The 12291-nt window shown below is 43.9% G+C and overlaps 2 protein-coding genes across 2 annotated transcripts; both read right to left on the bottom strand.

Annotated features, from left to right (window-relative positions):
* Positions 1–8950: 8950 nt before the first annotated feature.
* LOC147465006 (uncharacterized) lies at positions 8951–9359 on the bottom strand. The gene is made up of 2 exons (XM_086510718.1): positions 9332–9359; positions 8951–9244 (listed from the first exon to the last, which is right to left on the bottom strand). The coding sequence occupies exons 1-2, from the start codon at positions 9357–9359 to the stop codon at positions 9012–9014; spliced, it is 261 nt and encodes an 86-aa protein (XP_086366844.1). The 3' UTR covers positions 8951–9011.
* Positions 9360–9472: 113 nt separating this feature from the next.
* Positions 9473–11135, bottom strand: LOC147465005 (uncharacterized). Its single transcript, XM_086510710.1, is given in 6 exon segments — positions 9473–10104; positions 10195–10252; positions 10327–10642; positions 10730–10997; positions 11085–11105; positions 11108–11135. Coding segments are annotated over 6 exon segments (999 nt in total). The 3' UTR covers positions 9473–9796.
* Positions 11136–12291: the final 1156 nt, after the last annotated feature.

The raw sequence follows: 12291 nt of genomic DNA, 5'->3' as shown, positions 1-12291 counted from the left end.
TTTACGATGTCCTCCCCTCTTGTATTCTCTAGGAGAATAGCCATAACTTTCGTCAGAAGAGGAGGAAGGTGAAGAAGAAGGAGAAGAGGGTGACCTCTTCCTACCCTTTTCTTTCTTTGTTTCCTCTCTTGCTTTTCAGAGTGATGAGGAGAAGGACTATGTGTTGATCTTTTCGTCTTGGGAGGAGTAGGCGATCGTCTAGACCGCCGTCTTCGTGGAGCCACATCTTCAGAGGAACTTAGAATTTCATTTCTTTCTTGCTCTTTGGATTCCTCCTCTCGAATGGGAGAGAGTCTTCTTTTGGGGGTCTCTTCAAGAGGCCTCCTAAGCTCTCTCTCCTCTTGGAGAGGAAGGGAAATTCCATAAGCACGAAGTTGTTGATTAACTTCGGCTTGCAAAGCGTGGTTGCCCATAGCTTGCTGCAACCTAGTGACGAGATAATTCACAAACATGGGAGCATCATCATTAGCACCTTCATGTGCAAAATCAAATCTATTAATGTTCATTCTACTCTCTTGATTATTGTCAGCCATGTTAACAAAATTTATGTGTGTACTTAGTGTATGCTTTGGCAATTCAAAACCTTAGTTGCCACTCCTCTTAGCCTTTGAAAATCGGCTCTTAAGTATCTACACCCACGGCTCGAAGTGGTTAATTATAGAGAGTAGAGGAGTAGGTCTATCATAGCAAAGTTGCCAAGGACTAGCTCCTTTCGGACTTCTTATGGCTCAATAATGGTAAAGCCGTAGGCAAGTCTAAAAAGACTCCATTATTAATTCCAAAGCTCCCGAGGTGTGCACCATCCCCCACATAGTGGGCTCAACAAAACCGATAATAGATCCCAATTCCACTTACCCTAATATAATTAACAACATCAACCATTTATAGGCTACTTAAGGACCTCTCTTCTTAAGCAAGAAAAGAGAAACCAAATGCTCTAATACCAATGTAATGGAATTGGCCTATTTAACTTGAGAGTAGCGGAAATTAATGAGAGTACTTTTGAGAATTAAATTTGTGAGCATAACGGGTGAACATATTTGAAGATAGCAACATAATCATAGCAATTAGTTAACTTGGCATGAACAATACTTTTGCAAGAGAGAGAATTTAGAGAACATGACAACAGTTGAGGACCGGATTTATGTGGAGCCGGTCCCCCCTCCAATAGGCATTTGTATTATGATTTCTCCCATTAAGAGAGACTTGTTACAATACAGTCTTTGTGTTCCTTGTGACCTAGGTGATGCAATGAAGATGGAAAGCTTCATGCATCACAAACATAACATAAACTTGAAGAAAGCTTTAACTATCCCACGCCTCAGTCCCAAGACCTTAAACACATTCGAAGGTGGAGAGAGCTAGCAAGGAATGAGGGTAGGGAAGAGGAAGAAGAAACATTTTGTAGGAGAAAGAATTAGTTCCTCACTTATCATACTCTTGTTGCTAGCATACATAATAGCATAGTAATGAAGAAGAAGGAGATGGCAAGCTTAAGCATTGAAGCATGGCTCTTGGTTGGATTTGCACTCCATAGCCAAGAGTGTTCGTGTAGGCTCTCAACCTCCACTTGCTTGGAGAGGGAGCTCTTGCACTTTACATAGCACACAATAACAGTGTTTGTGAGTGTGTGTGGGTGAGTATAACCCCTAAGCAACCCCCTAGCTTGCTTGGGTCGACCCCCCCTTGTAGCTCATGCTTGAAGCTCATTGGACCCCTCCAGCCCTAGCCAATCATGAGCAGGAGGCATTACAAGCAGTATGGGTAGCTTTGAGACAAGTGTCCCCCTTTCCCCTTTGAGAGAGAGGGATAGATAAATGCTAAATCAATTAATTAAATATCCTAAATTACTATTGGACCCCTTGGGTGGCCAACCAATAGGTTTCAGGCATCTCATGAAGGTAACGTAGGTAGGGGCCTGACACGTGTCCTTGTTGCCTCTTCAAGCTTGGGCCTTCCTTGTGTGTGTGAGTGTGTGTTCTCTCTCTGACCCCTAGGAAAATGGCTCGCCCCCCCTCTTGTAGGGATCTTTTGACTTTTGGTGCTCAAGCACCTTAGTCATCAAGCATGAATAAGCACTTGGACTAGGGTGTATTCCCACAAGCATCTCAGGCAAGCATGTCAAAGCACCTCAAGCACCTTAATCAAGTAGCAAGTCAAGCACCTCAAGCATGTAGCAGAGCAAGCACCTCCAACACCTTAATCAAGCACTTCAAGCACGACAAGCACCTCGAGCTTGGGCCGGGTTCCCACCTCAAGCTCATCCGTAGCTTACCTAAGGTCAAAGGACTTTTACACACATTATTGGAGGTCTTAAATGAAGCTAACCCTAAGGTCTTATGCTCCATTGGTTAGCCTTGCTCTTTGATAGACCATCTCTCATTTGGGCCCCTTTACCATTGGCCCCGTGTTAAGATAGATCTATAAGCACATATCTATATCTTAACACTTGTTCCCGTTTATTCTCCCACATTAAGTGATCAATTTAATATGAGAAAATCATTTGGGTTGGTTAGATATTAGATTTTATGACAGGATGAAGAAGAAGTTTTTCCATTAGGGTCAATATTTGCAAACAAAAGAGGAGTTTTTTATGTAAAGGGGAATCAATCAAAAGGTTGACAGGTTTGACTAAGGCATTGAAGTATTTTTGCTATATGTATGATTTGTGCATGCCCAATGAGTGGGAATTGTTTTTCTTTAGGTACCTCTACGTTCCCAAGGATGCAAAATAGTTCTTAGCTTGGGCTGTGTTGGGAAAATATTTACATCTATAGTTCAACAATGCTAAACAGAGTGAACAAAATAATCAAGGCAGCTTTTGGGGACTTTGTGACTACTTCAGCGGATGGAATGGACAACAATTGTGTGATGTAGCCACATTCAAAATGGTAGGTGGAAAACCAATCTTTTTTCAAGAATCTACGAAGTTTTGTAAAGCTGGTTCCACGATATGGTACAAGAAATGTGCTGTTGCGGGAGCGACTCACATACCCATGAAGTGCATGCAAACACTACCTAGATCAACATAATGTCAATCGAGGACACAGATGACACGATAGGCACACGAAGGAAATCTCTTTAGCTTGTCAGCCTGAGACCATCCTACACATACAACACTCTGGAAGGCCAACTAAACCACAATCAAGAACCTCACTGCTCTCAACTACACCACCTAGCCACATACACACATACGGAAGGTAACTCACCTAATCATGTCAGATTCGTACGAAACTTAAGGAACACCATCCCCTCACTAGGATACACCTGTCCCTAAGATTCTACACTCAAAACCCTCACTCTAAACCCATCTGTGGAAAACGCGTAGGATGACAGAGCAAAATTTTGAAAGTGCCCGAAACTGAAATTTATGAGTACTTATGCGTAGCTTATGTTGCCACGATTCTATAGACTACTAGCACGCAGAAAACAGACATCATTTGATACACTTACGGCCACAAATAGCTCGTAGATGCGTCGACGTGTGCGCTTTGTCTCGCGTGGAATGCTTGGCGTTGTCGCCTAGCTCTCCTCGAGCCTACAGCAATGGTGCAGTCGGATCTCCAATGTGTTGAGCGAGCCGGGCGTAGCGGGGAAGGGTACAAAGCGAGCTTTTTGAGTGATCTTTTTGTCCATGGTGCGAGCTTCTTTCTATGGCCTTACAAAAATAGCTCGCTTCGCTAGAATTTTTCTCGAGCTCTTTGTCCATTGAGCGAGCTTTTTTCTATGTATTCTTCAAAAGAGCTCTTGGACCAGCCTAATACTTTGAGAACATGCATTGTTTTTCCGTTGCCGCCAAATCTTGTAGCAAAGGCGACCCAAACGTAGCTAGATCATTGTTGTGTGCTACTCACTCCATGGGTATACGGGATCCAAACCCACTTGCCAATACCGGCTCTCTGTATAGGCCGACACAGCCTCACTCAACTCCCTCTAAAACGCACTCCATCTGTCCATCTTTGACCAATATCTGAGAGTTCCGAATGTCTGACCACATTGACACTAAACATGCCTCCTCAATACTCTGGAAACATGCAATCCATGTGCTTCATTTGCCAAGGGAATCAATCCTGGCTCGACTATGAAAGGAATTCGCATTTCCTCTAAAGTCCGTTGCGTTTTTCCGTCGCCGTCGAATCTTGTAGCAAAGGCGACCCAAACGCAGCCAGATCTTTGTTGTGTGCTACTCACTGCATGGGTATACGGGATCCAAACCCACTTGCCAATACCGGCTCTCTGTATAGGCCGACGTAGCCTCACTCAACTCCCTCTAAAACGCACTCCATCTGTCCCTCTTTGACCAACATCTGAGAGTTCCGAGCGTCCGACCACATTGACACTAAACATGCCTCCTCAATACTCTGGAAACATGCAATCCATGTGCTTCATTTGCCAAGGGAATCAATCCTCGCTCGACTATGAAAGGAATTTGCATTTCCTCTAAAGTCCGCTGTGTTTTTCCGTCGCCGTCGAATCTTGTAGCAAAGGCGACCCACAGCAGCCAGATCTTTGTTGTGTGCTACTCACTCCATGGGTATACGGGATCCAAACCCACTTGCCAAGACCGGCTCTCTGTATAGGCCGACATAGCCTCACTCAACTCCCTCTGAAACGCACTCCATCTATCCCTCTTTGACCAACATCTGAGTGTTCCGAGCGTCCGACCACATTCACACTAAACATGCATCTTCAATACTCGGGAAACATAGAATCCATGTGCTTCGTGTGCCAAGGGAGTCACTCCTGGGTCGACTATGAGAGGAATTCGCATTTCCTCTGAAATCCACTACGTTTTCTCGTCACCGTCCAATCTTGTAGCTAAGGTGACCCAAACCCAGCTAGATCATTGTTGTGTGCTACTCGCTCGTGACCGGCTCTCCGAGTAGGCCGACGTAGCCTCACTCCACTGTCTTTGAAATACACTCCATCTATCCCTCTTTGACCAACATTTGAGTGTTTCGAGCATCCGACCACCTTGACACTAAACATGCCTCATGAATACTTTGGAAACATGCAATCCATGTGCTTCACTTGCCAAGGGATTCACTCCTGGCTCCACTATGAGAGGAATTCGCATTTCCTCTTAAATATGTTGCGATTTCTCATCGTCATCGAATGTTTTAGCTAAGGTGACCCAAACGTAGCTAGATCATTGTTGTTTGCTACTTACTCAAGACCGGCTCTTCGTATAGGCTTAGGCAACCTCACTCAACTCTCTCTGAAACGCACACCATCTGAGAGTTCCAAACGTCCTACCATATTGAAACTAAACATGCCTCCTCAATACTTTGGAAACATGCAATCCATGTGCTTCATTTGCTAAGGGAATCAATCCTGGCTCGACCATGAAAGAAATTCGCATTTCCTCTAAAGTCCGCTGCGTTTTTCCGTCGCCGTCGAATCTTGTAGCAAAGGCGACCCAAACGCAGCCAGATATTTGTTGTGTGCTACTCACTCCATGGGTATACGGGATCCAAACCCACTTGCCAATACCGGCTCTCTGTATAGGCCGACGTAGCCTCTCTCAACTCCGTCTAAAACGCACTCCATGTGAGTGTTCCAAGCGTCCGACCACATTGACACTAAACATGTATCCTCAATACTCTGGAAACATGGAAACCATGTGCTTCGTTTGCCAAGGGAATCACTCATGGCTCGCTATGAAAGGAATTCGCATTTCCTCTGAAATCCGCTGCCTTTTCTCATCGCCGTCCAATCTTGTAGCTAAGGTGACCCAAACGCAGCTAGATCATTGTTGTGTGCTACTCACTCGTGACCGGCTCTCCATATAGGCCGACGCAGCCTCACTCAACTCTCTCTGAAACACACTCCATCTATCCCTCTTTAACCAACATTTGAGTGTTCCGAAGGTCCGACCACCTTGACACTAAATATGCCCCCTGAATACTTTGGAAACATGCAATCCATGTGTTTCGTTTTCCTAGGGAATCACTCCTGGCTCCACTATGAGAGGAATTCGCATTTCCTCTGAAATTTGTTGTGATTTCTCGTCGTCGTCAAATGTTTTAGCTAAGGTGACCCAAACGTAGGTAGATCATTGTTGTTTGCTACTTACTCAAGACCAGCTCTTCGTAGAGGCTGATGCAACCTCACTCAACTCTCTCTAAAACGCACACCATCTGTCTACTGCATTTTTTTATCGCCGTCGAATCTTCTAGTCAAGGCGACCCAAATGAAACTAGATCAGTGGTGTGTATTGCTCATTCCATGGGTATACGTGATCTAAACCCACTTGCCTAGGCTGGCTCTCCGTATATAGGCCGTCGCAGCCTCACTCGACTCCCTTTGAAACGCACTTTATCCGTCCCTCTTTGACCAACAACTTAGTGTTTTAAGCGTTCGACAACATTGACACTAAACATGCATCCTCAATACTCTGGAAACATGGAATCCATGTGCTTCGTTTGGCTCGACTATGAAAGGAATTCGCATTTCCTCTGAAATCCACTGCGTTTTCTCATCACCGTCCAATCTTGTAGCTAAGGTGACCCAAACCCAGCTAGATCATTGTTGTGTGCTACTCACTCGTGACCGGCTCTCCGAATAGGCTGACGTAGCCTCACTCAACTCTCTTTGAAATACACTCCATTTGTCCCTCTTTGACCAACATTTGAGTGTTCCGAGCGTCCGACCACCTTGACACTAAACATGCCTCATGAATACTTTGGAAACATGCAATCCGTGTGCTTCGTTTGCCAAGGGATTCACTCCTGGCTCCACTATGAGAGGAATTTGCATTTCCTCTGAAATCTGTTCCGATTTCTCGTCGTCATCGAATGTTTTAGCTAAGGTGACCCAAACGTAGCTAGATCATTGTTGTTTGCTACTTACTCAAGACCGGCTCTTCGTATAGGCTGATGCAACCTCACTCAACTCTCTCTAAAACGCACTCAACTCTCTCTGAAACACACACCATCTGAGAGTTCCAAACGTCCTACCATATTGACACTAAACATGCCTCCTCAATACTCTGGGAACATGCAATCCATGTGCTTCATTTGCCAAGGGAATCAATCCTGGCTCGACTATGAAAGGAATTCGCATTTCCTCTAAAGTCCGTTGTGTTTTTCCGTCGCCGTCGAATCTTGTAGCAAAGGCGACCCAAACGCAGCCAGATCTTTGTTGTGTGCTACTCACTCCATGGGTATACGGGATCCAAACCCACTTGCCAATACCGGCTCTCTGTATAGGCCGATGTAGCCTCACTCAACTCCCTCTGAAACGCACTCCATCTGTCCCTCTTTGACCAACATCTCAGAGTTCTGAGTGTCCGACCACATTGACACTCAATACTCTGGAAACATGCAATCCATGTGCTTAATTTGCCAAGGAATCAATCCTAGCTCGACTATGAAAGGAATTTGCATTTTCTCTAAAGTCCGCTATGTTTTTCCGTCGCCGTTGAATCTTGTAGCAAAGGCGACCCAAACGCAACCAGATCTTTGTTGTGTGCTACTCACTCCATGGGTATACGGGATCCAAACCCACTTGCCAAGACCGGCTCTCTGTATAGGCCGACGTAGCCTCACTCAACTCCCTCTGAAACGCACTCCATGTGAGTGTTCCAAGCGTCCGATCACATTGACACTAAACATGCATCCTCAATACTCTGGAAACATGGAAACCATGTGCTTCGTTTTCCAAGGGAATCACTCATGGCTCGACTATGAAAGGAATTTGCATTTCCTCTGAAATCCGTTGCATTCTCTTGTCGCCATCCAATCTTGTAGCTAAGGTGACCCAAACGCAGCTACATCATTGTTGTGTGCTACTCACTCGTGACGGGCTCTCAGTATAGGCCGACGCAGCCTCACTCAACTCTCTCTGAAACACACTCCATCTGTCCCTCTTTGACCAACATTTGAGTGTTCCGAGCGTCCGACCACCTTGACACTAAACATGCCTTCTGAATAGTTTGGAAACATGCAATCCATGTGCTTCCTTTGCCAAGGGAATCACTCCTGGATCCACTATGGGAGTAATTCGCATGTTCTCTGAAATCTGCTGCGATTTCTCATCGTCGTTAATTGTTTTATCTAAGGTGACCCAAACATAGCTAGATCATTGTTGTTTGCTACTTACTCAAGACCGGCTCCTCATATAGGCTGATGCAACCTCACTCAACTCTCTCTGAAACGCACTCAACTCTATCTGAAACGCACACCATCTGTCTGCTATGTTTTTTTATCTCCGTCGAATCTTCTCATCAAGGCGACCCAAATTCAACTAGATCAGTGGTGTGTACTGTGGGTATACGTGATCTAAACCCACTTGCCAAGGCTGGCTCTCCGTATATGGGCCATCGCAGCCTCACTCAACTCCCTTTGAAACGCACTCCATCTGTCCCTCTTTGACCAACAACTCAGTGTTTTGAGCGTTCGACCACTTTGACACTAACCATGCCTTATTATCACCTTGAAAAAATGCAATCCATGTTTTTCGTTCCCCAAGAAAACCCCTCCTCGCTCGGCTCTGAGAGGAATGCCCGTTTTCTCTAAAATCCGCTGCGTTTTTCCGTCGCCGCCGAATCTTGTAGCCAAGGCAACCCTAGTGCATCAAGATTAGAGATGTATGTTGCTAATGCCTACGCAACCTCACTGAGCTCCCTCTAAAACGCAACCTCATTGAGCTCCCGAACACCTTGATACTAAACATGTCTCCTCAACTCCATTCTCGCGCCAAATAGAGGATTATACAGTGTCTCTGGAATCCACTACATTTTTCTGTATTTGTTCAACACATTATTGGTTCACATTACAATATCATGATACAAAGAAGGAAGAAAACATTTTACATACAAAACTTCCAATATTTGCAATGGCAAACACATATTCACATTTAAAGGCATTACAATGTCACAAATGAACAAGAAATAGAATGTAATCGACAGTATGAATCCGTCGTGAACCACTAGGTAGGTTATTACAACTTTTCAAATTGTACATCTCAAATATAATTGTAGACAACTAGTGTTTGTCCATATCCCATAGTCATTGTTCTAATGCTTTTCTTTTGCTTAACCGCACTGCCTGTGCTTTCATAATTTTTGGAAGCTCATCCAAAAATGTTTTACTACTCTCCATGATTGTGAAGTATCGTCCCATATGGCTACCAAGCAATGCAAGAACACCTGTGTCTCCTCCATATTGCACTACCACATCTCCCTTCTTGGTATACATGTTCAACATTTGATATAGATAGCAATGCCCCCGTTCCATTCCTCCTGTGACGAGAGGACTTGTGAGAATAGAAGACAAGTCGAGAAAGCAAGAAAGCTACACAGTAAAAGCAATTACAGAAAAGGACGTACCTCTCAATGGTGTTCCATCTTCTTGCATGGTCCATTCGCTCTCTTGGATTGTATCCAGCCATGTGTCCTCATCGAGTTTCAGCACTTCAGCAATTGGGGCTTGGTTTTTCTTGAAAACGGTAAGAAGAAGTGATCTTACAATCATATTAACATCCTTGCATACTGGTGTCTTGCAAATTGTGACTGTAGTGTATGCTGGCTCCCAGCCTGCGGCTATTGCAACATCATGTACCATTCGATGTTGGATAGGTATGCAAACAACAACAAATATGCCATTGTCATCTGCTGTCTAAAAACTCAGACGTGCAACTTTGCCGAATTGACAAACGTCCATGTCATTCCATTCTTGTGTAGATGACGACGGGATACCGTGCACGAGGCAATTTGGAGGCAAGAACATGAATGAAGCGGACACTGAGACAGCCACCCAAACCCCATCTCGGACATACACACGGTCGTCCTTTTTCACTTGGCCTTCGATGCAAGCCAACATGGAGCCAACAATCTCATTTTCTTCCATGCTTGTATCCAAGAAGGAGATAGACACATTCTGCTCGTCGAACACTGAAGAACACAACCAACAAAACAAAGTAGTTGGTCAACAAAATACAACTCAAAAGATGATAGCATTAAGATTCTCCAAAAGGTCTTACAAAAACCTAGATCATCGCTCGCCACCATCTGTTGATCTCCCTCATGATGATCTAACAATTGCTCCAAGGATTGGGAGAATTCTTTAAGCTCTTTTTCATTTGGCCCAACCACATCATGCTCTATATTAAAGATCATTAAAACGGTTCTTGTAAAGAAAGGATTCTCAGATTCTTTTCAATTACAGATTTTGTCATACATTTGCAACTCACTTATTTTCTTTAATTCGCTTGAGGACGGTTTCTTTCCTATGTCTTTTGGAGTCCCGGTCTGCAACAAAAAACTCTTAGCGAAGTCATAGTTTCAAAATGATGCGTTTGCAACGTTCCAAGATCAAAACATACTCTAGAATACGATACTTGGCCGACTTTATCAGATGAAGTTGTAGTGGTTTTTGTAGGTTTTTTCGGCGTCTCCACCCGGACAGCCCTCCGTGCACGTTCCTCCCTCTCCTTGATAGCATTTTTATGCTGCAGTTCTTCGCTGGCAGGAAATTTGCCCTCTTTATACTCAAGAAACCAAGGGCATGAGTAATAAACTGTTTTGTTGAAGTTACGTGCCAACTGCGCTCGGTTGAAAATAGTATCTTTCTTTGAGATATCCAAGACGTCAGATAGAGTCCGAGAGCTTTTAATGTTGAAGTTACGCCTGGTCAACCACCTACAAAATCAGAAGATGTTAGACCAATTTTCTTCTTTCCACGTTGAGCTCTCCCAATGACAGAAGTGCCAAGAGCAATATTCCAACCTACAAAGACATCTTTGACCGGCGCCTGTGAGTGCTTTCTTAAGGTCAGGGCTACCTCTTCCCGAAGATTTAAATTTTCCAAGCTCGTATTGGAACGCCTCAGTTCTGTGAGTCAACTTTGCTTCTTCTAGAAAGGAATCAAGCATCTCTCCTGGACCAAGCTTGGATGTGATATTTCTCATGTTGTTGTATAGAAAACGAGCTTCGCACTCTATGGTGTTCCATAGAACCTCCACACGCATCCAATCACGGAACGAGACATGGTCAGCTGCAATAAAGGACATAGAGAATAATTTCAATTACATTGAGTGAAACATGTCATTTTTTATTCTGCAAAAAAAAGGAACGATAATACCTGTCTATGGAATATCCAAACTTTGACATTTATAGGATCAGAAGAGGCCATTGCTCGAAGAATGTAAGTTTTCTTCTCAGGAGGCAGATCAGCACATGCCAGAACGTACAATATATCCTCAGTAATCCACTTGGGCCGGTTAGTCCATTCAATAGTCTGCAGGGTTCTGAAAATATAATCAAATCAGCACTAGACATAGCGTAGTGATCCACAATACACTTTCTTACCTCCACCATTCATCGCCTAGATTGGGATCAACAATAGCGAGTGCCTGCTTTGTCCTCCTCCTGCTCAGACCATCTGCCTCAAAAAAAGATTTCTTGTAGCGTTGTTGAAACTCTGAAGGTAGCATAGTGTCCTTTTCAGCTTGTAGTTGTTTCAAGGCTATAGCGTACTTGTCCTACAATGCATTCAAACCTTTGAGATGCACACGTTGAGTGAATGAAGACTACGTACATAATAACATATACTTACCGGATTAAGCAATTGTGACATCACTGCCACTGGAACGTTATACCACGCTTTCTTTCCAACTTTCTTTTCAATATCTGATTGCATCCATTTGTAGAGTGTGAAATGTATCTTGTTAACCAAGGCGTCTTTTGAAGCTAAGCCCATTGCACGCACCATCCACAACATGTCAGTGTAAGAAGTGGTGACATATCCGGAATCATTCAACCTACAAATCACCACAAAATACATGTCAATAAAATTATGCATTTTAGAAGAAACTTAGAAATGATCAATGGTGGTTACACTTGCCTATTGATGCGCATCACAGTGCTCAACATATCTGTCTCATTTTTATCATCCACCTTCACAAGCTCTACTCGAACTCTAGGATGCATTGAAGCGTCATTTTGATAAGCCGGAGCTGCATGTAAGTATCTTTGAAACAATGTATTGATTGACAACCGGATTTCATAATTGCAAAGACAAGAGAAACTTACATGTTTGCAAAACTCCCATCCAAGCTGCGAGGCGATGATTCCCATCCCAAGTATAGAACATCTTACCACTCAAATCACTCCAACATGTATCAGAAATTTCACGCTCAAAATCTTCATTGGCAAGGTGCCACAACTCATCCCACTACTCTGTAATCTCACTGGTTACTAGTACTGTCGGATGACCAGGAGCATCAACAAAACAAATAAATGAACCCTTTGGCTCAAAGTATCCCTCTGTCAAAAACGCCTCTTTCAGA

Source organism: Adiantum capillus-veneris, chromosome 1, assembly GCF_014529385.1.
Source record: "Adiantum capillus-veneris isolate H3 chromosome 1, ASM1452938v2, whole genome shotgun sequence".
Classification (NCBI taxonomy): Eukaryota; Viridiplantae; Streptophyta; class Polypodiopsida; order Polypodiales; family Pteridaceae; genus Adiantum; species Adiantum capillus-veneris.
This window is presented reverse-complemented; position numbering and strand designations above follow the sequence as displayed.